We start from the raw sequence: 27993 nt of genomic DNA on the forward strand, positions 1-27993 counted from the left end.
CTGACCTTTAAAGCCCTAAACGGCCTAGATCCAGTATACCTGAAGGAGCGTCTCCGCCCCCATCATTCTGCCCGGACACTGAGGTCCAGCGCCAAGGGCCTTCTGGCGGTTCCCTCACTGCGAGAAGCCAAGTTACAGGGAACCAGGCAGAGGGCCTTCTTGGTAGTGGCACCTGCCCTGTGGAATACCCTCCCACCAGATGTCAAAGAGAAAAACAATACCAGACTTTTAGAAGACATCTGAAGGCAGCCCTGTTCAGGGAAGCTTTTAATGTTTAATAGACTATTGTATTTTAATATTTTGTTGGAAGCTGCCCAGAGTGGCTGGGGAAACCCAGCCAGATGGGGAAACCCAGCCAGATGGGCAGGGTATAAATAATAAATTGTTGTTGTTAGGGACCAATTCACATAAACTCAGTGCATGTGGCACACCAGGATCATTGTCATCCCACCTCCATTTCTGCCTCACTTACACCATGCATTGGTGCAACATATGCAGATGATGAACGTCCACCAATTACAGAATGTAGATACCAGATTCCCACAGAAGACACTACAAGGCAGTTAAAATTTGACATCTGACAAATGCAGATGTGCAGCTCCAGAATAAATGGTTGAATCAAGCATGGTGAAAATGCCTTTGAGCACGTTTCCCTGCTGTTCCACATCAAAATTTTGTTATTGATTTAAGACAGGCTTCCTCAACCTCAGCCCTCCAAATGTTTTTAGCCTACAACTCCCATGATCCCTAGCTAGCAGGACCAGTGGTCAGGGATGATGGGAATTGTAGTCTCAAAAACGTCTGGAGGGCCAAGGTTGAGGAAGCCTGATTTAAGAGTCACCTTTTTGAGTAATCCATGCTTAATAGTGAAGGTATACCTTTTGGACTCGGATACATGCTACAAAAGATGGAGTGTGGAATACGAGTAGGGGAGCTCTAATGAAAACAAGCCGAGGGATGTTACTAACTGTCCCACTGTATCAAGTAAGGCATAGATTTGTATGTGTCTTCATGGCAGCCAGATATAGAGATGACGAATCCCAGGACTAATTGCTAGGCAAGCAGCTGTGCTACTCTTTAGCCCTGTTCAGGTGTGCAGCACACACCACGAGGCGTAGTGAGGATCAAGCCCCATCGCACCCCCCTGCCTAGCCCAGCCACTTTCCCCGCCTTGCAGAGACAAACGTAAGGTGGGGAGCCTGTTGTGCTTACAGAGGTTCCTTGCACAATTTAGGATCTCGAGAGGGAGGGTTCCTGGATCACTTGGGGATCCACCACAAGTACAGCCAGAGCCCTGCTGCAGACACTTCCCCCCCAGTACATGGAGGGTAGCAGGGCTATGTTGTTGTGGGCATCCGTCTTTCAATGGAGGAGTGTGAAGTCAAACCGTTGGAAGGTTGCAGCTGTAGAGACTGATGCTGTTTTGTTGCAGCTGGGGCAAATGAAGGCATCCAGTTGTGCTGGATGCCCGTGGTGTTTCTTCTCTCTGTGCTCCTCCCAGCAGTCATTCCTCCTGTGGATACCGTACTTTTCCATGTATTGGACGAGGTTTCCCCCCCCAAAACATCATGTTTAGAGGGGCGGCGTCGTCTTATACATGCTCAGTGCACTTTGTTGATGTGGGATTGGTTGGTCTGCAGTGTCTTTGGTGGCTGCAACAAGGTCTGGCGTCTATTTGCTCTTGCCGCGGTAATAGGGCTGGTGTTTTCTATTTCTGGGTGGGGAAGGAACAGCTGATAGGTGGCTTTTGTGGAGTGTGGGCGGCAGCGCTGCTCAGATGGGTGAGCAATTTTCGGCAATATCCCCCCCTAAAAAAAAGCTCAACAAATCTGGTCCACCGCCCCCACCCCAAAAAAGCTGAACAACTCTGGTCAATCATCCTCAAAAGAAAAGCTGAACAGCTCTGGGCAATCTCTCCCCATTTTCTTCAGTTTGAGTCCCCAAAAATAGGGGTTGTGTTATACACGGAGGCGTGTTATACACGGAAAAAATACAGTATGTGACTTGACTGCTTGTCTCTAGGCACTGCAGTTGCCTGAAAGGGATTCCCACCGCAAAACTATGTAATGGGGATGCAGTGGAGGGGGGCGGAGCTAAACAATGCATACCCACTTCCCCCGTATATGATACTAATTGTGTTAATGCCTAGATAAGACTCTTGACTACTTCCCAGTGCCACAGTGCTCAGCACAGTATCATACCGCCCAAAATAAAACAGGCCATATTTTTGCACTATCCACTAATATCTTACCCAACTTCTTCCATTTGATCAAATCATCCATTCAGCTACCTAATGTGCATCCATCCAGTTTAACTTGTGTTCCCCCATGTCCTCCATTCAAAACAAGGGCCAGCTAGCCATTGGGCATACATCTGCCTTGTGCAAATGGTACATATCATCATACATGCAGGTCTCACTATGCAAACACTCATTCTACAAACCTTCAGTTCGTATACCAGGGGTTGTCAACCTGGTCCCTACCGCCCACTAGTGGGCGTTTCAGAGTTCTAGGTGGGCGGTAGGGGGTTCTACAGCTTCCATCAAGCACTGGTGGGCGGTCAGGAAATTTTACCATCAAGAAAGATGCATTAGTGGGCAATAGGTATAAAAAGGTTGACTACCCCGGTCTGAACGATGGGACCTGCATTCGTACAAATCAGCAAGAAATTGTTCAGCATCCTGAATAATTCTGCCAGTGGTAATGTGAGTACGATCTCTCCTTATAATAATACTGTTGTTTAGGGTTTTGCTGGACTTTTTAAAATCATTTGAGAATTAAACTTCCTTGGTTGGGAACACATTAGAATTTTCCCCACAGGAAATAATGGAAATGCTCGACTCGTTATGCAAATATTTGCCCTACGAACCATTTCTCAGGAACGAATTAGGTTTGCATAGCGGAACCTAAGTGTATATGGATCTGCACTGCCGATCTTGTGCCTCTCCCCCTGTTTTTGTATAATTGTTTTATTCTGTGCAGCATATTGCATGAAAATTTGACATGTTTTCCTTTTTTCTTTTTTCAATCTCTCCATGGATCTGCAATAAATGTTTGGGAACCTATTCTTATAATTCAGGACACTTATCTGAAACTTGAGAAATGAAAATTCACAGACATTTGCCATATCTTTCATCTTCAGATGCAAGTATGCATCTAAAAATAACTTTACTGTGCCTTCTAGAAGTAAAATTGATATATAAAAATAGTAAATAAATAATGTAGAAAACAGATGTATATTTGTCAGGCCATCAGTGGCCCAAATTTGTTTGGTGCCCAGCTCCTCAGCGTATTTAATAAAACGGTTCATCATTTTGCCCCACTTTGCAAGAGTTAAAATTTGAGGGAAATCTTCCCTATTATCCGGTGTGACTGGAGTAAGGCAGTATAAATCTCTCTTCAAATCCCATGCCTTTTCTCTGCCAAACTTGCTTTCGTGCAAGCGAAGTGCAGATTATTTTGATAGCTTTGCGTTGGAAACCTGTTTACAGTTCTCTAACACCATCCAGTGGCAGGAGGTTAATGCTGGTTTAGTTTAGAGGGGGAAGCTTCTCCCCCCCCCCAAAAAAAAAAGCCTGCTTCTTGAGCTTTCTAGGTTTCAAATGTTTCAGTCTTTGGTATGCTTTCTTGTGATATTCTCATTCATGTCTCAAAATAAGCAAGGTTTATCAAATTCCTGTGCTTTCTGGCAGGAACGTGGCACAAACAATTGGTTGCTTCCACCTGTTTTAGTTCATGGAAGGCTTTTAGCTTACATTTCTGTTTCTTGACATCCTTGAAATGTCTCCTCTGATTTTAAATAAACCTCACCATGCTGTACATAGTTAATTTTGCTCAAAGTCTATCTATTGCCTGTACATCATTTGCCTGTTTCCTTTCATTTCTGCAAGACAGTTTAATTCAAGTGTTTGCTTTGTGCGACTGATAATCATATGAACTACTCACACGCGTTTATATTCCTCGTGAGAACACACGACTTTGTCCATTTTACTTTTTTGCATGGAAACTTTTACTCACATCAATTCTGTTTACTGTCCTTTGTAGAGATGCATGTAACTTTTGAGTAAAAAAAGAAAGAAAAAAAGAAAACCAAAACACCATAGAGGAGATTTTTTTAAAAAAATGGTTCGGATAAAACAAACCGCTGATTATTCCTTGCCATTAGTGAGAATCTTTACTACTTTCCCTTTTCACTCATTTTAATGGCAATAATAATAATAATAATAATAATAATAATAATAATAATAATAATAATTTATTTATACCCCGCCCTGCTCAGGGCAGCTAACAACAAATTTTAAACACTTAATTGTAATACAAGATAGAAGCAGCATAAAATGCAGTATAAAAGCATGAATAACAATAAAATTCAAAGTTCAAAAATCAATTTTGGGGAAAATCCATCCAATAAGCATTAGCTAGTCACCAGGGCTAGCTGGCTGAATTAGTCCTACATGGGCCAGCGAGGAGGCCAGGGGAGAATTAGCTGTGGGGTCTCAGAGCGGGTAATCTTCATAAAAGGGGAGAGGGAGGGAAGAGAAGGGAAATAAATGATCAGGCTGAATTCAAATTAAAGGCCAGGCGGAATAGCTCTGTCTTACAGGCCCGGCAGAAGGAGGTTAAATCCTGCAGGGCCCTAGTCTCATGGGACAGAGCATTCCACCAGGTTGGAGCCATCACTGAAAAGGCCCTGGCCCTGGTGGAGGATAGTCTGACTTTGTCAGGGTCCGGGACCTCTAAACTATGGTTATTCATGGACCTTAAGGTCCTCTGCAAGGCATACCAGAAGAGGCGGTCCCATAAATATGAGGGCCCTAAGCCACAAAGGGCTTTAAAGGTCAAAACCACCACCTTGAACCTGACCCTATACTCCACCAGGAGCCACTGCAACTGGTAAAGCACTGCTCCCATGGCAGAGACCCCGAGAGGAGCCTCGCTTCAGCTTTTATAGAAATCTAAATGTTTTCTGAAGAATCCTCATGGCCCAAGTTCTAATACTTTACACTACTGCACCTACTCACACTGCCAGTTTTGTGTCGTCATGAATTTCAGCTCCAGTGAATATCCCTTCTGCTTCCTGTTGAGATACTATCCGTATTGGCCTCCTTGCCTGCTCTGTAGATGCAGAACTTCCAAGAGTTTTGCCTGCACTAGGAGACCACTGTTGAAGTCACTGTGCATTTTGCGAATGATTTCCACATACAGCTAGAACAAGACATACAAAGAGCCCTGCTAGTTCAGCACTCTGCTCCCACAGTGGCCAACCAGCTCCCCATGGGGAAAGACATGTATAATCATTCCTGTTCCAAAGAAAGAAGGGCAAGGGAATCATAGAATTGTAGAGTTGGAAGGGGCCACGAGGGACATCTAGTCCAACCCCCTGCAATGCAGGAATATTTCACCCAGAGTGGGGCACAAACCCCTGACTCTGCGACTAAGAGTCTCATGCTGTACCGACTGAGCCATTTGGGCATGAGTTTGCTGTCCCTTGGCAACTTTTGAGATATACTTGCATGCCTGGGTCAGAACTGTCATTTAGCAAACTAAGTAGTTGGATAACATAACAGAATTCCCCTCCCTTTATTTCTCCTGCGTGCCCCCTGTCCCGCACTCAAATCTGCTATGGAAAAAAATCAAGGGAAGTAATAGTGCCACTGTATTCTGCTCTGGTCAGACCTCACCTGGAGTACTGTGTCCAGTTCTGGGCACCACAGTTCAAGAAGGACACTGACAAACTGGAACGTGTCCAGAGGAGGGCAACCAAAATGGTCAAAGGCCTGGAAACGATGCCTTATGAGGAACGGCTAAGGGAGCTGGGCATGTTTAGCCTGGAGAAAAGGAGGTTAAGGGGTGATATGATAGCCATGTTCAAATATATAAAAGGATGTCACATAGAGGAGGGAGAAAGGTTGTTTTCTGCTGCTCCAGAGAAGCGCACACGGAGCAATGGATCCAAACTACAAGACAGAAGATTCCACCTAAACATTAGGAAGAACTTCCTGACAGTAAGAGCTGTTCGACAGTGGAATTTGCTGCCAGGGAGTGTGGTGGAGTCTCCTTCTTTGGAGGTCTTTAAGCAGAGGCTTGACAACCATATGTCAGGAGTGCTCTGATGGTGTTTCCTGCTTGGCAGGGGGTTGGACTCGATGGCCCTTGTGGTCTCTTCCAACTCTATGATTCTATGATTCTATGAAAAAGGTTAAGTAAAATCTCAGAGCAGATTTGGGGTGGGTGCAGGTGGTTTTCCATTGCACAATGCCGTTTCGCTCATGCAGTGACTTAGTTGCATACAAGCCCGGGTGTCTCTTGCACTGCTCATATTGCTCTCCCACATGTTTTAGAAATATCTCATCTATGTAGCAGAAATAATCCTTTATGGTTAAAAGCTAAGGGGTGTCATTAGAAGAAAGCTGCTAGTATAATTAGCTTTCTTTTAGGAGGATCTCATTAACATTCCCTTAAGCATTTTGATGTGGCAAAATGAACAAGGAATTTGGTTTAGGGAAGGCTGCCGATTAAAGAGGGAGCAAGGCACTAGTATGGTTTTAGATGTCCTGGCTTGATGTTTCATGATGTTTCAAAAGTGCCAAGCCTGTAATACACCAGAGTGATAACCTCAGAGTGATCTCTCAGTGACATTTCCCTGAAGACAGCTCCAGCAACCATCTTCAATGTATCGCCAATTGTAGCCATGCACCTCAGTTTTGAGGCCTGCTAGCATTAGCAAAGGGACACGGGTGGCGCTGTGGTCTAGGGCTTGCCAATCAGAAGGTCAGCGGTTCGAATCCCCACGATGGGGTGAGCTCCCGTTGCTCTGTCCCAGCTCCTGCCAACCTAGCAGTTTGAAAGCACGTCAAAGTGCAAGTAGATAAAAAGGTACCGCTCCGGCGGGAAGGTAAACAGCGTTTCCATGCGCTGCTCTGGTTTCACTGGCCACATGACCCAGAAAAACTGTCTGTGGACAAACGTCGGCTACCTCGGCCAGTAAAGCAAGATGAGCGCCGCAACCCCAGAGTCGTCCGTGACTGGACTTAACTATCAGGGGTCCCTTATTTGCATTAGCAAACAATTTCTCAAGGTGGAACGTGCTGACCACTATTTTAGCACAACACCACCACATGTCATAAGACGAACCCAGGGCTAGGTAAAGGGACCCCTGACCATTAGGTCCAGTCGTGGCCGACTCTGGGGTTGGGGCGCTCATCTCTCTTTATTGGCCGAGGGAGCTGGCGTACAGCTTCCGCACCAGTATGACTAAGCCGCTTCTAGCGAACCAGAGCAGCGCATGGAAATGCTGTTTACCTTCCCACCGGAGCGGTACCTATTTATCTACTTGCACTTTGACGTGCTTTCAAACTGCTAGGTAGGCAGGAGCTGGGACAGAGCAACGGGAGCTCACCCCGTCGTGGGGATTTGAACCGCCAACCTTCTGATTGGCAATTCCTAGGCTCTGTGGTTTAACCCACAGCGCCACCTGCGTCCCAACCCAGGGCTATCAGAACCTTAAAACAATGGGTTCAAATCAGAAGAAGAAAGATTTTGACGAAGCGTTGGGGGAAACTGATGGGGAAAGCTATTGAGCAACGGAACAGTTTGCCTCAGAAGGTGATAGACTCTTTTATTAGAGGTTTATTGGCAGAGGCTGGGTGGTCACCTGTCAGGGAAGCTGTATTTCCTACTTTGATAGGGGGATGGACAGTTTGGCTTTTGAGATGCTTTCCAACTGATCTGTGATACTCCAGTTTTTCAACAATTTCATTTCAAAACTTGCTTCAATATCTTGGTGGAACGCAGGAAGACATTTCACACAGTACATTGGATGTATTTGCGGAATCTTTTTCTCTCAGAGCATATTGTTCATTCCCTAAAAGGAGCAGAGGAGTTTCATGATTATCAGCTGCAGTTGCCTCTGCAATTTTCAATGTTCTGAGTACTCAAACATGAAAAGTTAGAGAAATTAGTGTACCGGAAACCTAAAAGCTACTCGTTTGTGGCTCTTTTGCAGACGTCAACCACTTTACCTAGTGAATGAAAAGTTCACCTAAGATTTTACGTGAACTGAAGACACTGAAAGTCAATATACTGCAGGAGGGATTCTGTATTGTTGATACAAAAGTTGGCAAAGGGGATATCAAGAGCAGGAAAATAAAATCTTAAAATCCCTCTATGAAAGTATAAAAAGAATTTGGCACACACACCCAGATTAAAATGATCTTGATGCAATTTGGAAGCTTAAATTGGTTCAGCATCTTATCCCGTTTAAAAATTCCCCATTCTCGTCCTGAAGTGACCTGATTATAATTTATCTTCACATTCTGTGGAAACGTCCTGGCATTTCATGAGCATAAGCAGTAGTCTCCAGAATGACTAACATCCTTCTGCTCTCATTTAGGATTATCTCCGATTAAAAGGGCTGAAGCAGCACAAATTGTTAAATATTGAGATGACATTAATTACATTCTAGTGGCAAAGGAAGAGGGAGTTAAGGTCAAAACTGTGTTTGTCTTTTGGAAGCTGCATTGGGACTGCATTATGTGTGCAGAAAGAAAACAGAGCAGAAGGAAGCTCTGAGCACTGCCAAGTGATAGTTTTTCAGAGATTGCCAATTATCAACAAAAAGTGGCCCAGATAAGCTCTTCTTTGGAAGAAGTTTCCGTGACCTTATTTCTGTGTTTTTCAGCACACTTGGTGCATAATCAAAGTAAAACTTATTGTAAGGTTTTTATGTATACCTCTCCAGAGCGCCGGCACTGCGTGCCAAGGTTCACTTTCCCTTTAAAATGTTGCGTCAGAAGTCCCTTTTAACTAGAGCTGGCCTGAAGTCGCCTGATTGCATTTTAAGACTCCACGGGGCCTCACTACACATTCAAGAGTTTTGTTCAAGCTGGAGCTATCCCAGTCTTTGAAATGTCAGATAAGTCAATTCATAACTCCTGAGTGTTTTGTAGCAATTAATCATAAGGATAATTCCCTGCTCATGCACAGTCCAAAATGGCCGCCTCCTGAGCTTCCATGCTCCCTCTCAGCCTCTCCTCCTGAGGAGAAATTCAGAAGCTTTCCTCTTCCCTTTCCCATGGTTTATCTTGGTTTAACTCTGGTTAGTTTCAAACATGTCATTTTGAAACACTGTTCATGAAAACTGTGCATCACAATCAAGCAGTTTTGATTGGAGGTGAATGAGTTGAATCAAGATAATCTTTTCATGGGTATATTCAGTGCAAAGGTGCATTTAGTACATTCTATAACAAGAAGTATTGCAAGTTTGGCGATACTTTGAACAAAGAAACAGGAAAAACCTATCACAGGGGGTGGTAAATGACTAATGTAAGTGGTCTTCAGTGGTTTTGTTACTTACAGTTCGAAGCTGAGTAAACACTATTGAACTGGCCTTCCTGCAATTGAGATGGAGAGATTTTACCTGCTGTTGGGACTGTGAAACCATTGGCTCTTAAACTTAAAGATCAATGTTCTCGCTCACATGCAATTTGAGGGAAAGATTTTGCAAGAATTTTTCCATCTGCCACAATTAAGATAATTCTTCAGCTCCCTGGTTAGTGGTGATTTAAGCCACCTACTAATATTCCTGGTATGTGAAACTCATTTCATCCAATTGAAATGTAGTTACTTAACGAACGGGCGTAAGCCTTTGCTTATTTTGTGTTCAGGTGTAGAAATTGAAGACTCACAAGAATTGAACTTCTTGAGCATCCGCTCTGAATAAAAATAAGTCTCTCAACCAGCCTTCCCCCAACATGATGCCCCCCACAGATATTCTGTACTACATCATCTCTAACCATTGACCATGCTGACAGTTTGACTCCAACTCCCATCAGCCCTATCCAGCAAGGATGATGGGAATTGTGATCCATCAGCATCTGGAAGATCACATTCCCCATCTCTAATATAAATGCATAGTAGCAGACCAGCTCCTGCAAGGCATAGGCATTTGAATAATACTTCATTGGTGCATATTTATTGAGCCGCTTTGATGCTTGTTGCACTTGTTGCATAAGACTTAGCCAGCCAGCCCTACTTAACTAGAAGAGCTGCCGATCACTGGTAGACCATTCAGAAGGTCCCTGGTCCATCCTCTGGCATGTCCAGGAATGGCTGGGAATGTCCCTGGTCCAAAACCCTGGAGAGCCTCTTCCAATCAGTGCAGACAATGGACTAAAACAGCTCTGATGTTCCTGCCATCCTGACTTACATGGGGGAAATATATCTGTTCCACGTTCTACAGCCAGACACTGATCCCCTTCCCGTTGATTTATTGCCACGCTTTACTGCTCCAGGAATGAAACATAAAGGTGACTGTCCTCTTTCTAGCTTTAGTCCCAACATAGACGTGTGGATATTTCACCCAAGGCCCAAATGAGGTCTCCACTCCCAGGATGGTTCCGAGACGGCACTTGTCATTTTTGTATTGATCTTCCTTATTGACATTCAGTGCCTGAGCTTATTAAAGCCTCCAGAGCTTGGAGGGGGGCGCACCTGTCTCAATTTCTGACAGACCTTTTTGTCTTGTGCATTGCCCTTTCTGCTACCCCGTGAAAGGTGCCATCATTGTCAGGAGATGCCCAAAGCGCATAGGAGGCTTTTGGGAAAGCTGGAATTTGTATGATCACTCTGCCAGAACATTTCAACTGCGCCTATCTTTTTTCCAGCATTAATGAGCAAAGAGCTACAGGATGTGAGCAGCAATCAGTCATCTCTTTTAATTAATCTCCTCTCATTTAGCTATGCATGTGCCTTTTATAGGAGCTTGACAGAGTGTAACGCACACTTCCCTGAAATGTCTCTCTTAATTTATGGCATATTTTTTTCAAAGGGAAAGCAGTGCTGCTGTTGACTGAACATGAAGTGTGCATCAGCTAATGCGGCTCTTACTATTCCGTCCTGTGCGTATTTACTCAGAATTAAGTCCCACTGTCTGTTAAATGAAGCTTACTTCCAGGTAAATGTGCACAGGATTGCAGCCTTAGGCTCAAAAGTGTGTTCTGTTGTTCCAAGGAACATGCACTGCATTGCAGCAACCTTAATCTAAATCAGTGTAGGAAAAAATTAGCCCTCCATATGTTGCTGCACTGTGACTCCCAGCGTCTCTGCTCATTGACCATGCTTGCTGGGGGTGATGGGAGTAGTAACTTAGCAATGTCTAAAGGGCCAAGAGTTTCCTGCCCTAACCTAAACAATTTACTGCTGAGCACATATTGGCCTGTTTTGAAGATACAGCAGGAAGACCTTTTACTCAGCAGTAGAACATATACTTTGCATGCCAAAGGTCTAAGGTTCAACCTTTGGCATCTCCAATCAAAAAGGTTCTACGAGAACATAGAAAACTTTTTGTTGTTTAGTCATGTCCGACCCCATGGACCAGAGCACGCCAGGCACTCTTGTCTTCCACTGTCTCCCGCAGTTTGGTCATGTCGGTAGCTTGGAGAACACTGTCCAACCATCTTGTCCTCTGTCGTCCCTTCTCCTTGTGCCCTCAATCTTTCCCAACATCAGGGTCTTTTCCAGGGAGTCTTCTCTTCTCATGTGGTGGCCAAAGTATTGGAGCCTCAGCTTCAGGATCTGTCCTTCCAGTAAGCACTCAGGGCTGATTTCCTTAAGAATGGATACGTTTGATCTTCTTGCAGTCCATGGGACCCTTAAGAGTCTCCTCCAGCACCATAATTCAAAAGCATCAATTCTTTGGCGATCAGCCTTCTTTATGGTCCAGCTCTCATTTCCATACATCACTACTGGGAAAACCATAGCTTTAACTGTACGGACCTTTATTGGCAAGGTGATATCTCTGCTTTTTAAGATGCTGTCTAGGTTTGTCATCACTTTTCTCCCAAGAAGCAGGCGTCTTTTAATTTCATGACTGCTGTCACCATCTGCAGTGATCATGGAGCGCAAGAAAGTATAATCTGTCACTGCCTCCATTTCTTCCCCTTCTATTTGCCAGGAGGTGATGGGACCAGTGGCCATGATCTTATTTTTTTTGATATTGAGCTTCATATTTTGCGCCCTCCTCTTTCACCCCCATTAAAAGATTCTTTAATTCCTCCTCACTTTCTGCCATCAAGGTTGTGTCATCCTCATATCTGAGGTTGTTGATATTTCTTCCGGCAATCTTAATTCCGGCTTGAGATTCATCCAGTCCAGCCTTTCGCATGTTGAATTCTGCATTTAAGTTAAATAAGCAGGGAGACGATATACAGCCTTGTCGTACTCCTTTCCCAAATTTGAACCAATCAGTTGTTCCATATCCAGTTCTAACTGTAGTTTCTTGTCCCACATAGAGATTTCTCAGGAGACAGATGAGGTGATCAGGCACTCCCATTTCTTTAAGAACTTGCCATAGTTTGCTGTGGTCGACACAGTCAAAGGCTTTTGCATAGTCAATGAAGCAGAAGTAGATGTTTTTCTGGAACTCTCTAGCTTTTCCCATAATCCAGCGCACATTTGCAATTTGGTCTCTGGTTCCACTGCCCTTTCGAAATCCAGCTACCAAATCAGGCCATTGGAGATTCCAGCTAAACATCAGGAAAAACTTTCTGACAGTACGAACTGTTTGATAGTCTCCCTCAGGAGGTTGTGGACTCTCCTTCCTTGAAGGTTTTTAAGTGGAGCTTGGATGGCCGTCTGCCATGGATGCTTTAGCTGAGTTTCCTGCATTGCAAGAGGTTGGACTAGATGACTCCTGGGATCCCTTCCACCCTTACGATTCTATTATTCTACCCCTTGCTCAGTATTGTATACACTGGCAGGGACTCTCCAAGTTTCAGAAGACTGTCCTTGAAGTTGTATTTCTGTGGCTCTTGAAACCTTAACAGACCCCGTCTTTGTGTTTTGATATTATCTGTGCAGTCATGAATACTGGAAACCTGCTGAGTTGTTGTTGTTGTTGTTGTTGTTGTTTGTGTGTGTGTGGTGATTTCACATCAAAATGTTCATTAGGTGTAAAATAGGATCTCCATTTGGTCTCCTTCTTCTGAACCTGCAAAATCTAGAAGGCAAAAACTAGAAGTTAACTTTTCCCCTCCTCTTTCTCCCACCAGGGACAAATGTTCATGAAGCCAAGCGCATTCTGACTGAAAGTGGGCTCCCAATCACTGCCGCAAGTGACCTTGAAGATGCTGCCAAGAAGGCAGTGGCCAGTGTGACGAAGAAATAGAAGACACTTCCAGCAAAGGACTTTATATAACACACAACATTCCCCAAGTTGTCTCAAATGCATATTTAGGATTCTTTTAACCGGCCAGGAGTAAAACTCTATTTGGTCAGCCTAACCTATCCACAATAAATTACGAGTTTTTTGGTGTGTAAAAAAAAAAATTGTTTGGAACTTCACACAGAGCTCCTGTTGTTCAGTGATTTTTCACAATGGTCTGCGAGTACAATATGATGAGTAACCACTATCTATTTCCACTCTGGTTTCTTCCTCATATAATATGCCATTGTTAGTGACTTGTAATTTTTGTAAGGTGTTTTGGTACATCTTTAATGTCCTGGAGGAATAGTAGAGAATGGTTCGGTCTTTATTGGTCATCATGGCCAGGATCCAAGGAAGCACAAAATGGGAATTTTGTTTCTCAAAAATAGCAGCCTTCCAACATGGCAAGAAACTTTTGAAAGTGTCGCAAATGCCATTTGTGACAAGACTTGCCAATTGGATTTTTAAAAGACCAAAAAAAAAAAAGACTCCAAATTGGGTATGCCCAAAAGCCTTCAGGGTGTAAGATACAGCTTTCTGAATCTTGGCCATTTTTATTTTTTTTAAAGCTTTTCCAATTAGGGCTAGAGAAATGGTTACATTTATATTATGTCATTTGAGCCAAAATAACAGGAATTGGATATTTCACTTAGAAGATGTGTACCTGTTTCACACATGCCTTAAAATTAAATGTTTGTGCTTTGATATCCACTGTATACCTCACATCAGAAGAAAACTCAAAAATGTAGCTGTGTGAAACCATACTGATATATCATATCATGAATGAATGAGTTTCTCGTGTGAATACTTAAGCAGTGAAGGGCGAATGCAATGCATAGTGCCATGTTATTTTGATAACTGTGTGTCCACTTAATACTGACTGTGACCTTCCTAAATCAATGTGCATTGTTGTTGGAGAATCGACATAGCGTACTGAAGATCTTTTTGTGGGGGGATGACATTTCTTCAAACATTTATACTGTTATCCCACTGAGATTAGTCAAACCTGCCTAGTATGAGCTGTCAGGGAACCTGCCGTCATTAAAAAGAATGTGAAAAAAAATATAAACCATAATGAGAATTATTAGGCCATAATCTGGCTTGAGATAAGAACTTTCCAGTTCTGTTAATTGTGAAGAAGGTATTAATCATGTGCTTCATTTTCATTTTGCAATAAATTGAGCTTTCAAGTACTTAACGTTGGCTTTATTGTGCCTTTGATTTGTGGAAAATATGTATGCAAAAAAGGTGCAGAAGCTGTTGAACTGATTCAATAACTGTTATGCTTATTTCACAATGGAAAGATTTGTTTTTTAAAAAGAACAACAACTGGAATGTTCACTGTTGAAATCTACTTTGTTTTTGGTGCTGGTAATTCACACAAGTTCTACAATAAGGAAACAGAAGTATGCGCCACATTGTCTAACTAACTTAAACCACAAATGCATGTGCTGAACTTTTTTGTTTAATGTTCAGGAAAGACTATTGAAACTAATTTAAGTGAAAATTATCTAATAAAATTTTCATTGTTAATATCTCATTAGTTCCAATTAATGCAGTGGGTTTGTTTTTTTTTTATACAAGATTCTCATGAAGTCGTAGGCAAACCGCCAATTCCAAAGCTGTGTTAGACCCATACTAGCAAGATGGGAGGAAATCTCTATTTTCTCTCTCCCCACCACCACCACCACCACCACCACTGTGAAATCTGATGCTCCCCTGGGACACACTCCCAGACACCACAGAATTGTACCATTAATGTTAGATCACACATTTTTCTCACAACCAGAAGGTCCTAGCCTCTTGCATATAGGGCTGGAAAAGCCGTTCTGACGTCTGGACTGGCTGGATGTCATGGACTGGGGGGATACAAAAGAGTGATGGAATGCACCAACCAGGAAACCCCCAAGGGAAGAAGGCTCAGAGCCAGGGAATTGGTGGTGGGACGGTGATGAGTGGTCAGAGGAAGAAAGAGCAGACTGGGAGGAGGTGGTTTCGGAAGCTGAAGAGGTAGCAGGGTTTAGTGAACAGGAAGAGGCTGTGGCAGAGATTGGTTCAGACTCTGACTCTGAGGCTGGAGAGGAGGGCAGCCAGGAGACGGAGCGGAGACAGGCTGCTCCAGGGAGTTTCCCCCTTGGTCTCCTAGAACTAACAAAGAAACGAAATGAGAGAGCAGAGGATGGTTGTGCACAGACACAGCATGAGACTGCATGGGAAAGACCCTGGAGAGGAGGACTCCAGGTGGACACTGGGAAGGCGGCGACCTTCAGTCCTCGCAACTGCTTCATTGGGGCAAGACCTGGGAAGAGTTGCTAAGAACACTAGGCCTGAGCTGTGGCTTGTTCCTTTGAATAAAGATTTAACTGCAGGTGATCTATGGTTTTTGTTGCTGACCTATGCCTGACTCCAACCCTGAGACCCAGTGTGGTGTAGTGGTTAAGAGCAGTGGACTCATAATCTGGTGAACCGGGTTCGCGTCCCCACTCCTCCACATGCAGCTGCTGGGTGACCTTGGGCTTGTCACACTTCCCTGAAGTCTCTCAGCCCCACTCACCTCACAGAGTGTTTGTTGTGGGGCAGGAAGGGGAAAGGAGATTGTTAGCCGCTTTGAGACTCCTTCAGGTAGTGATAAAGCGGGATATCAAATCCAAACTCCTCCTCTTCTTCTTCTTCTTCTTCTTCTTCTTCTTCTTCTTCTTCTTCTGACATGTGGCCTGACTCGGTATAAGGCAGCTTCCAGTCCTCCTTCATTTTCCCCCAACATTAATTTATATCGCAGTTTCATTCCAACAGAGCTTCCTAGTGAGTGCACTTCTGATCACAGTCTTGGACAACAAGGATTCCCTTTAAAATTGCAAATGCGTAGCAGCCCTGTTACCTTAACTGGTTTTCTAGTCCTGGACCAATGCCCTGATGCAGGATGTATTATCTGCATAGCTAAAAAGTGTACCTGCCATTAATAGCTCGCTTGACTCTGTTGGACTATAGCCAGTTTGTTCCTCCAGATTTTACAGGGGGGAGGGGGGAGTGGAGCCAACGTTTTCCCCTAGGGCAGATGTACAGGAACAGTGTCGGAAAGTAGTCTGATAATCTGACACTAAATTCCTATTGAAATCAAGACTAATTTGTTCTGAAAACTAATGGGGCCAGTCGGTGACAGAAGTAGGTTACTCTGCGAATGAGCTGCTGTTGAGGGAGATGACATGATGGGAGTTTGAGGCAGACCTTTTTACATTTTGTAAACTGACGCTTCTGGAAAAAAGCAGGTCATGGCGAGGCAGGCTGACAGTGACAAAGCATCTGTAAACACTTCTGGGACGGCAAGGCTCAGAGGACTATCCATGTTAAGACAGACTTCCTCCCGCAAATTCCACAAGCAGGAAAAAGAGATGTGATCTTTCCTTCATAGTAATGGCCGGCCTGGTTCCCTCCAGATGTTTTGGAGCATAACTCCCATCAGTTGCAGCCAGCACAGTCATGCTAACTGAGGCTAATGGGAGTTATGGTCCAAAGCATCTGGAGGGAACCAGGATGACAACAGATCTTCTGTTTTAATGGACACAATGAGTTGTTGGCCAATACAACCAAACCAGCCAGTTTTGGATACTTCTAAGACTCTTTACTGTTTCCCTGTGGCAATACATGATCAAGGAGTTGGCCAGAATTCAGGGCCAAAGGACACAGGAGCACACCAGGGTTTAGGAAAACCTTGTTGCTTAACAGGAAGTCTACCTGTCCTGATTGGATGGACAATCCAGGCTCTGAAGAGACGAAGCTTCCTTGGGAGCTGCTACAGGGTGCAGTTCAAGGACTCACCACATGGGGCAGCCACACATGAAGGGTCCCAATCCAAGCTCTGGCAGCTCCTGACACCTCCAAACTTCTCTCACCTATTGCATCACCACCAACCTTTTTTTCCAAATTATTTTTAATTATTTAATGATTATAGTAAACTCCTATAGTATAATTACAAAACAGAGTAATATTTCAAGAATCCAAACATGGTCAGTGTACATAAACATTAAAACATCAGCACAATATTAATAAACAAAAATCAAAATATAGCAAGGTCTGAGAAGTAAGGACCAGAAGCTATTCATCAAGCTAAAAATCTGAAAAACCTAGGCGAATAAAAATGCCGTAATCTGGTGCTGGAAAGAGTACAATGTTGGCGCCAGTCTTGCATCCTTCAGCATGGTAGTTTGAAACCAGAGTGCTTGGGTCTCCTGCTGCTTAGCTCCATTCTTTTTCCCTTGCTCCCCCTTATTCCTGGAACAAGCTCCCTGAAAACCTTCAAGCTGTTATCTCAAATCTCAGGTCTTCTGCCGAGGCTTCAGAATACATTTCCTACTGAAACTCATCCTGTGCTGAATGCATATTCCCCTGTATACCCTCCCTTCCATTTGTCACCCTGTGTCAAATTTCAGCTCGTAAGCTGCTAGGGACAGGGGCGTGGAAGATAATCATAAGTTTGCGCAAAATCTGGGAGCAAACAAGGAGCTCTCTGTACTTAAGGAGGGACATCACATGCCCACAGCCAGTGCTTTTCTGAAATCTGTCCAATTCCTTCCCCTGTGAAAAAGGCTTCCATTTTGCTGCTTTTTTCTCGGAGCACATTAGAATTTCTTTAGCAGTTCTGTGCATGTGGGCCTTTCAGCTTATCATTGCAAGAAAGCTGTGGGCAGTGTATGTGTGTGTGTTTTAATATGATTAAGAGGAGTACATCAGCTTGACAGTCTATTCTGGCTTCGTAAACCATGGTCTAGGGCAGGGTTGAGGAAACACTTTCAGCTCGAGGACCTTCCTGGAGTCACCTGCTGGTGGTGGGCATGGCTTGAGGCAAAAGTGGGGTAGGTAATGAATGTGACATTCCAAAATTCAGAGGCCTCTCTCACCCACACCCACACACACTATCATCATCACAATTCAAGACCACATGCTAGCCAGGCAAAACAGTTGAGGAAACTGAGGGTGTTCAGTTAATGGTGTGACCTATGGGATATTCCATGGTCTGGATAAAGAGACCCATTCAGTTTCTGGGCAAAAGGTTCCTCTACACCTGGTTTAGGAACTCAGGACTGTTACATCCAAACAGGCCCTCAATATTTCCCTGGAGGTGCCAGGGATAGAAGCTGGTCCTTTGCATGCTAAGCAGAAGCTGTACCACTGAGCTACGGTTCTCCCACCAAGGGCTATGGCTCTAGTCCTGCAGCCTATTTTCAGCTGGAGATGTGTTTCTGTTGGCACAAGTGTTTATGTCTGTCGAAACCAAGCTTGGAGATTTATATGAACGTGATGGGTTCGTATTTCAGTCTGTCAAATGTCAATAGGCAAAGCAAAATGTTTTATGCCGTAGTTACGGGATCCAGCAATTAAAGCATTTGACGAAAGTGTTTTTATTAGAATATCCATCAATATTTGTCCCAATTATTCTGCCGTTAAGCATTAAGAATAATTGAAGCAAATGGTGCCCAATAGAAGGGATACATCTGCTCTGATAAATTTTAGCCAAGAAGCATTGGGTCTCTTTTTTCTCAAGCAATATATTTCAGTATTACTCTCTATAGCTAATAGAGTGAAGCTTCTGGAGTTTATTATGACATACAAATTAGGCTGCTGGAAACTGGTAACAAATTATCTCTCGTAAAAAGAAAAAGGAATAGAAACCAGACTGGTTTCATGGAACCAATTCTGTTAGGAATTGAGCAACAATAAATAAGAACATTTTTTTAAAAAGAAACCAAGGAGTTACGATACATCATTATGGGGAAAGGGTTGGGCAGGGGGTGGGGGTGATGCCGCAGACCTATCCAAATATTTATTGCAATGACTAGCTCTGTGGGACCTCCAACCAGTAGGTGGCGATATACTATTGTCTTATTAGGTTTAATCACTAGCCCATAAGTGCACATTAAAAGTGCAACCTTGGTGGAAGTTGCCTGTGTTAGTGCTGTTTGCAGTGTTCATTTTGCTATTGCAAGTGGGAGTGGGTGGGATCACAAGGAACCTCAATCCGCCACTACTTCTGGCACTTCTGCGCCTATTAAACAGCTGCCCAGAGTGGCTGGGAAAACCCAGCCAGATGGGCGGGGTATAAATAATAGATGATGATGTATTGACTGCTAAAATGTCTTGGGTAAGGCAAAGCAGATTTGCAGCGATGAATGATTTGGGTAAGAGAAAAAGGTTAAAGAAAGTGAATTATAAGTAATTGAGAGTAGGGGTTGCTAAAAAATTTTAAAATGGGGATGCAGAAAAGGGAGGCATGGGGAAGTCGCTGAAATTGGGTTTAAGAAAAAAAGGTTATGAAATTATACATGTTTATATGTTTGTTTGTCTTTGTATTGTAAGTTGTAATGTGTTATAATTTATGTTGGAAAATCAATAAAAATTTATAAAAAAATAATAATAATAATAGATGATGATGATGTCAGTCCTCATGTAATTGCCCAAGGTCTGTACCAGGTCTTCATTAAACTTCTGGTCTGGCCACTCTTGTAAAGGGCTGCTCTTTTTGTGAACCAACAACTATACTTCTACAGTGTTGTTCCTCTAAGGTGTCTGCAATGGTGAAAGGTGATCAGTTGGTTTCTTTGAGATGCAGCGCTCAGCGGCTCTACAGAACAATTTTGTTATATAGTAATAATTTTATTATTTATACCCCACCCAAATGGCTGGGTTGGCCCAGTCACATACACTCACACCGAAGCATCAGCTTCTACAAAGAGTGCTTCACTGTGCAATGGTACCTCGGGTTAAATACTTAATTCGTTCCGGAGGTCTGTACTTAACCTGAAACTGTTCTTAACCTGAAGCACCACTTTAGCTAATGGGGCCTCCTGCTGCCGCTGCGCCGCCGGAGCACGATTTCTGTTCTCATCCTGAAGCAAACCTGAAGCACTATTTCTGGGTTAGCGGAGTCTGTAACCTGAAGCGTATGTAACCTGAAGCGTATGTCAGATGGGAGGCATATAAATAATAAAACTAAAATTGAATTCTGTGGAGAAGGGCTGTTGCACAGTGATAGAGCATCACTTTGGCATGCAGAAGGCCTCAGATTTAATCCATGTCAGCCCCCATCTTAAACTTGGAAGGCTGCTGTGAGTCTAGACCAGCCTTTCTCAACCTTGGGTCCCTGCTGTTGTTGGACTACAATTCCCATCATCCCTGGCCACCGGTCCTGCTAGCTAGGGATGATGGGAATTGTAGTCCAACAACACCTGGGGACCCAAGGCTAGTCTAGACAATACTGAGCTGGATAGACCAAAGGTCTTATTCCATTTAAGGCAGCTTTCTATGTTCATGGTAAGAGCTGCTAACTCAGAGACTGGGGACCTGCCTTCTTCCAGATGTTGCTGGACTACAGCACCCATCATCCCTGACTATTGGCCAAGCTGGCTTGGGCTAATGGGACTTGGAGTCCAACAACGTCTGAAGGACCCCAAGTTCCTCATCCCTGTGCTAGCTGAACAAACACCCCCCTCCTCACAATCCTGCAGCAATTTTTGTGGAGGCTGTTGTGGTGTGTGAACCAGCCCACAGGATCCCTGGAGAGAAGAGACAGGTGTCTCCGTAAGTCTTCTCCATTTCTTCACTCTCCAAGGAGGAAGCCTGCCAAGCAGAGGGTAAATGTGTATAAAAGACCGTAGCTTGCATATTTTGTTTTGATTTCAATGACCTGTGGTTAGAACCGCTTTGTTTGGATTGCTTCTCTCCACAGAATATGCAACTCTGTGTTCTGTGACATTTGTTTCTTTGGCCACTCATTGTAATAGGATGGGACTTGTAAAGCAGGATTGGAACTCATTAAAAAAATGTTGAGTGTTGTTGCAACACCCCAGGGGAATACAGGGCAGGAAACATGGGCTGACTGGGCCAGATAACGGAAAGAACAGGCAAGAGGAGCTTGTGCATTAGCTGCATAAGCATTTTGAAGAAGCCATGAATTTTTTACAGGATATTTTAAGTTCCCTGGAAGGAAAGGTGGTAACTTGATATGAATCCTGGATGCTCTCAAATATTCAATGTTCACTAAGAATATATTCCTTTTCATCCATTTTTTTTGGGGGGGGTAGGTTCATATCTCTGGTGTGCCTCAGTAATGTTGGAGACATTGTAGAATTTTATTTAAAAACAAACGCACACAGTCATTGCATGAGCACAGGAGGAGCTAAAAAATTCGTGGTAGTTCTCACTTTGAAAAGCTTCCTAGAATTCTTTGTCCTCTTTTTGATGTAATCTGCAAGTTATCTCATTTAGATGCCTCTGAAAACTATGGTTGCATTTTAACCATCTCTCTGAGCTTTGTTTTTTTAAAAGAACAACTCCAAAAACGAAGCATCATCTACAATACTAACAAAAATTAGGCAACTGTCAAGTGGTAGAAATTTCCATGGACCATCATGATCCCTAAACTAAACCATGGATAGGGGTTATGTCCAAATGAAGCCATGGGGCAGGACGGCCAGTGTGGTTCCCTCCAGATACTGTGGGACTACAAGTCTCATCATCCTTGACCAATGGCCATGCTGGCTGGGGGCTGGGGTTCATGGAAGTTGGAGTTCAACAATAAAAGGAGAGCATCTAGGCCAGGCTTCCTCAGCCCTCTAGATGTTTTGAGACTACAGTTCCCATCATCCCTGACCACTGGTCCTGCTAGCTAGGGATCATGGGAGTTGTAGGCCAAAAACATCTGGAGGGCCAAGGTTGAGGAAGCCTGATCTAGTCCAATATCCTGTTCTCATGGTGGCCAACCAGATGCCTGTGGGAAACATTTAAGGAGGAACCAAGCACACCAGCACTCTCCCCTCCTCCAGCATACGCATCATGGCTAGTAGGCATTGATAGCCTTCTCCTCCATGAATTGGTCCAGTCCTCTTTTAAAGCCATCTAGGTTGGTAGCCATCACTGTCTCCTGTGGGTGCAAGTTCCATAACAAAGACCTGTGTGATGAAGTACTTTAGAGAATAGCTTATACCTGAATTTGGAGAAGTTGGGACTTTTTCAAACTGGGCATTGTTCAAACTGAAGTATTTCAGACTTCCACCATTCCAAGTCCAGTCCCTGGTTTCTTGAAATGCAAAGTGTTAAAAAAAACACCCGCTGGGTATTATCCTGTTTGGGAGTGCAACGAAAAGCAAGTCAACATGCACGCTAGTCAGAAAGATATTTTCCTCGGTTCATTTAGGGCTAATAATCACCTTAATGTCTTTCTCTGAATCTGAGGCACTTTATAAGAAATACTGGTTTGGAGCAAATGATTAGAGCAGTGGAGCATGAAATCTTATGAGTGTAACACTGGCAAAAAAATAAAATAAAGGCAGCAAAAAATAAAATAAAATCCCAGATTGGTGTGTTGTTGTTTTTGACCTAGCGTGATGGTTTTGTGTGGGAAAGAAATGCAGTGAAGCTTAACAAAAGTTACAAGGCCTTTTGTATGTATTTGTTATATTGCTCACTGAGTAAATTGAGTCTTTTTTGTTGCGCTGGTGCAAGCTTAAGCTTAAGTTGTATATTGTATGTGGGTAGCAATTTTTGCCCTGTATAAGTGTATAAATCGTGGCATCGCCCAGTTAATGTGAGTGGCTTCCAAACCATGTTTTGACAACAGCTTGAGGAACCTTGGAAGAGGTGCTATTTTTCAAGAAAAAGAAGTGCCAGAACTCACCTCATTCTCTTAGAATGGCAATGGTACCCACCTGAGAAGTGCCAGAACAGAGTTCTGGTGAGTTCCGGTTGAGGGGGAAAAGCTCTGCTTGGAAGTCTGTCTGCACTGTTAAGTTAGAATAAGGATGGGAACCTCAGGCCTGGATGCCACATGTTGCTCTCTAATCCACTCTATTTTTTGTTTTATTTCGACAATTTTCATACTGTTTAATCATCCCTAAGCAGTGTACAAATAACTCAATACAATGAAAATAAAAACCAGTTATTACTATACAACTCTTTAAGGCCACACACCCTCTCCCCAGGCTACACCCCTCCCTAGCACACCCCTTATGGCTGTTGTTGCTTAGCTGGAATCCATCCTTGAACTCTGATCATGCCTCTGACTTGACTGGATGGAGTATCGAGAGGGATGTGTGAGTGTGTGTAGACACTACAGTCACACCTCGGGTTACAGCTGCTTCATTGCATTTTTTCGGGTTACGCACCCGCCAAAACCCGGAAGTACCGGAATGGTTTACTGTGACGTTAACATATGAGAGTGCTGGAGGTGAAATAGTTTAATAATAATAATAATAATAATAATAATAATAATAATAATAATTTATTATTTATACCCCGCCCATCTGGCTGGGTTTCCCTAGCCACTCTGGGCGGCTTCCAACAAAACACTAAAATACAATAACCTACTAAACATTAAAAGCTTCCCTAAACAGGGCTGCCTTTAGATGTCTTCTAAAAGTTTGGTAGTTATTTTTCTCTTTGACATCTTGTGGGAGGGCGTTCCACAGGGCGGGTGCCACTACCGAGAAGGCCCTCTGCCTGGTTCCCTGTAACTTGGCTTCTCGCAGCGAGGGAACCGCCAGAAGGCCCTCGGCGCTGGACCTCAGTGTCCGGGCAGAATGATGGAGGTGGAGACACTCCTTCAGGTATACTGGACCGGTTAAACAGGTTACCCAATCAGAACCCAGGGGGGTGGAGTCCGAGAAACTATAAAACCAGCTCTGGGAGGGGTGAAGGGAGGAGTTCGTTGGGAGTTGGGTGGTTGGTTGGAGTGGGAGTGAATTGGGATAGAGTCTGTGGGTAGGTTGAGTTAAGTGTAGAGAAATAAGCTGAGTCAGGAACAGTTAGGAGCTAGGAAGACAAGTAAATATCTGAGAGGTGGTTTAGTGAGTGAGAGCAGGTAGCGAAAGTTATAGGTCTGGATAGGCACCCCATGATTGTAATTGACCGATACAGTTTATGAAACCACACACCCGTTAAACTGCAATAAATAAACAAAAGTTTATGTTCCAATTTAACCCTGACTGGACTCAGTATTGTACCAGGTAGGGCCTGGGTGTTGGCAGCGAGAAATAAAGTGGTGGCACAGGGATCAATAGACGGTGAAACGTCCGGAGACCTTGTGTGATCGCCACAGTTACTTCCAGGTTTCGGTGGTTGCACATGCGCAGCAGCGCCAAATCGCAACCCGCGTGTGCACAGACGCACCGCTGCAGGTTGCGAACGCTGCAGGTTGCGAACATGCATCCCACATAGATCACATTCTCAACCCGAGTGTCCACTGTATTGTACTATATAAAGGTAACATATATATTCATTGCTCCACCTGTTTTTGCCTCTGCACCCACCCACCACAGCCATGTGGCCCTCAGAAGGGAATGTGGCCCTAGGATGGAGAAAGGTTCCCCATCTGTGAGTTAGAAGATAGTAGTAGTAATAATTTTATTATTTATATGCCACCCATCTGACTGCGTTGCCCCAGCCACTCTGCGTGGCTTCCTGACAACCTTCTATCATAAAGAGCTTCCTGATATGCCCGTGAAATTCATAGCCTCAGATGCATTTTGGGCGTGTTCTAGACCATGCTTTCAGTACCCACTGTGTGACATGAGGCCCAGCTTGTTCAGTTACCATGTGCAAACTGTGTACATCCCATATTATGCCTTAGAATCCTCACAAAGCACAGGACTTCTATGGATGACATGGAGAGGTTCTTCATCAAGCATGGAAGGAACTTCCACAGGGAGAGTTTCCAGACTATTGGTTAGCTCAATGCACCAATGTATATCACAGTCAGAATCTAGTGGGGCCAAGAACACAGTTGAAGCATGTTCACGACAGCCCAGTCTCTGTGAATGATGGCATTTCAATGTCCCAAAGTGGGAGATGATTCCTGATCCATCATCCGCTCCATTTGCAGCCTCTCCTTGATTCCTGGTCACATGGGACTTTAATTCTCCTGTCCTTAAGAGTGATGCAGAGATATATATGTTGGCTCTGCTCAAGTGCTAATCAAGGGCTCAGCAGCTCTCAGTTTCCACGACTGTTCGCTTTAGAGTGGAAATACATCAGGTGCAGGGCAGGAATGGCATTTCTCAGCAGTGTGTCATAATGATTGGTTGTATGGGAGTCAGACGTCGGGAAGAAATGCACCGCGTTTCATTCTACCGTCAGGTCCGCCGTCTCGCCGGGAAACATTTGTAACTAAAACTGTTGTTCATTTGCAGAATGTGCGAGAAGAATGAAGCCTCGGCTGAAAATATGCTGAGGAGCTGCTGTAATAAATTTGATATTATATGCATGACATGGATGGATAGACCATTGTTTGGAGGGCCCAGCAAATAAAACTGGTGCTGTGGAGCGAGAATTGCTGAGAAGGGGGAGCAATGCTGCTCAACAAGGCATGCCTCAAATAGAAACCTGGTCGGAAATAGCCATTTATTATTCCACTGCTCTTTTTTTTAGGGGGGAAATACCCTGAATGATGAGGAAGGCTTCCTTTGAAAAGATATTGTGCCTTGATTGATGGCCATTAAATGAACTTCTAAGAAACTTTCTTCCTTGTAAACAGAAACTCCAGCATACTTTCTCACTGCATTTGAATGCTCAAGACAACTGAGTGCAACTGGTCTAGTATTGCCAAGCCTCCAGGAGTAGACTACTGATGTCTGAATGTAGCATGGACTTGTTGGCTGAGACGAAAAAGTCCATTCATTACACAACTAGCAGATCAAGAGACAAAACTGTTCCTGGGTGGAGAAAGCTTAGAAGGAAACTGTGATTGGACTAGACGACCCTTTAGGTCCCTTCCAACTCTACAATTCTTTGAAGGCACTGCCCAGTGGAAGACTACATGCTTTTCAATTCCCTTCATCTCCAGCTAGAGGATAGTAGTTCTGGGGAAGACCACCGCCAGTAGATGTAGCTGGTCTGTGTGAGCCCCCTGCTCCCTAAGAACAGACCTTTGCATGTGATGATGCTCATATCCTAGGTTTCATCTGCTCATTTTGGCAAATGAAGCTGCTGTTAAAGGAGCAGCATAGGAGCAGGCCAGGCCCTTTTTTCTGGTCAGTTGGCAGCTCTAGATCTACTGCTTGGGTAAAGCAAGATTTAGTCTCCCTTGATTTGTTATAGGGGAAGTGCTGGGGTTCCTTTCTTGCATATTTCTACTTGACTGGACTCTTTAAGATTTCTGTTCAGCCTGAAGCTGCATTTAGAATGGGATCCATTCCACTGCTTTCCCCATTTTCGTCCATCATTTTATCATTCTTTTCAGCCAGCCAGTTTTCCTCCATAATAAACGCCAATCAGATCTTCATGTGTAAAGCGCGAGTCTCACGAAGCTGTTGGATTCAGCTTTAATATCTAAAAAGGGCCCACTGCATGATCATTTTTGACATCAGGCACAATAAATTATATGTCTCAAACTTTCGAGTTATAAACAGGCACATTAGTGTTGATTTCCAATTATTTTGCAAACATTGCAATATTTGTATCCATAGGCACTTACGTAGAGGAATAACCAACTGATGTCTTCTTCTTCTTCTTCTTCTTCTTCTTCTTCTTCTTCTTCTTCTTCTTCTTCTTCTGCAATCACTCATAGCCGAGTAAGATTGTCTTCCATGAACACAGTCTTAACAGTGAGTCTGTAAGTGACTGTGGAGGCCGATTCTGGATCCACACATCCTTCCACAGTGGGGACATAGATTTCCGGGCGGAAGTTGATCATGGTGAGGGTTTGCCAAACGTGCCTTCCTTTTAGCATGTTTCTCCCTTTTGTCCTGAGTTTGAGTGTCTTCAAAGTGACCTAATGCTGTAGCATAAGCAAACAAGTGCTTACCATGCCGTTCTCCAGCAGTTTGCAAGAAAAAAAATGGCAATCAACTAAAATCTAGGGCAACACACTGGCTACTCATCCATTCACAGCATCATTGTTAGGTTTAAGAAGGATATTGTGAATGAAGGGGTAGCCAATATGGTACCCTCCAGATGTTGCTGGGCTACAGTTCCCATCATCTTAGACCATTGGCCATGCCTTCTGGTGCCCTCCGTTCAGAGACAACATGTGGGATATATGCTCAACAGTTTCCACACGTAAGTGGACTTTCCTTTAAGTCACAGAAAGGAGAGTTTGAACAGGGCCTCCTTCACTTACTCCAGTGCTCTGACAGGAGAAGCTGCAGTCAACAGAATTCTCCCTTCTAGTTGCTAATAAAGAGGCAGGCAAGAACCCTGTTTTTTCCTGGATCTTTCAACTATATCCTTCATTGATGTCTATGAACTTTAATGCTGAGAGTATTCGAAGGTAAAATCAAATGAGACCTAATTGTATTATGTCGCATCCTGTTAGGAACTGGCTGGTTACCTGGATCTCTGCTTCTGATGCTCAAGAATGGCAGGTCAATAATTCACTTTAAATACGTTAACCATATGTGCTACATATTGACTGAGCCATTTCTTCTACTGTACAGGAGCTGTGGGAGCCAAGCAATGATGTCACCTGACCACATTTTGGGGTTCATCCAGCACTGGCATAGTACCTGGAAATATGAATGCTCATTTAAAAAATAGCTGTGTTTCTAGCTTTAGAAAAAGGAAAAAGGGAAAGGGAAAGAATTACAAACTGAATATCCTCACTTTCCCTTCCCCTTTTCCCCAACCCAAAGGCATGGTTCAGATGTAAACAATAGCAGTAAGTTCATACAATCACTGAAGTGGCAAGAGACTGGAAATTGCTAATATCAATATGAAGGAAACAGTTAATACAGCCATATGCATTAAGGAATTTAAGCAAGTACATTTTTGTCCTTGTTTGTGTGCTGGATGAATGGCTCCAGTCTG

The 27993-nt window shown here is 43.8% G+C and overlaps 1 protein-coding gene across 1 annotated transcript in view; it reads left to right on the forward strand.

The window, feature by feature from the left end:
* Positions 1-14738, forward strand: part of SUCLG2 (succinate-CoA ligase GDP-forming subunit beta) — a 212720-nt gene extending 197982 nt beyond the window's left edge. The window contains exon 11 of the mRNA XM_053378249.1: positions 13049-14738. Coding sequence (XP_053234224.1) covers positions 13049-13164 — 116 coding nt within the window. The 3' untranslated portion in view covers positions 13165-14738. The remainder of the gene's footprint in view (positions 1-13048) is intronic.
* The last annotated feature ends 13255 nt before the right edge of the window (positions 14739-27993 follow it).

This window comes from Podarcis raffonei, chromosome 2 (assembly GCF_027172205.1).
Source record: "Podarcis raffonei isolate rPodRaf1 chromosome 2, rPodRaf1.pri, whole genome shotgun sequence".
Taxonomy (NCBI): Eukaryota; Metazoa; Chordata; class Lepidosauria; order Squamata; family Lacertidae; genus Podarcis; species Podarcis raffonei.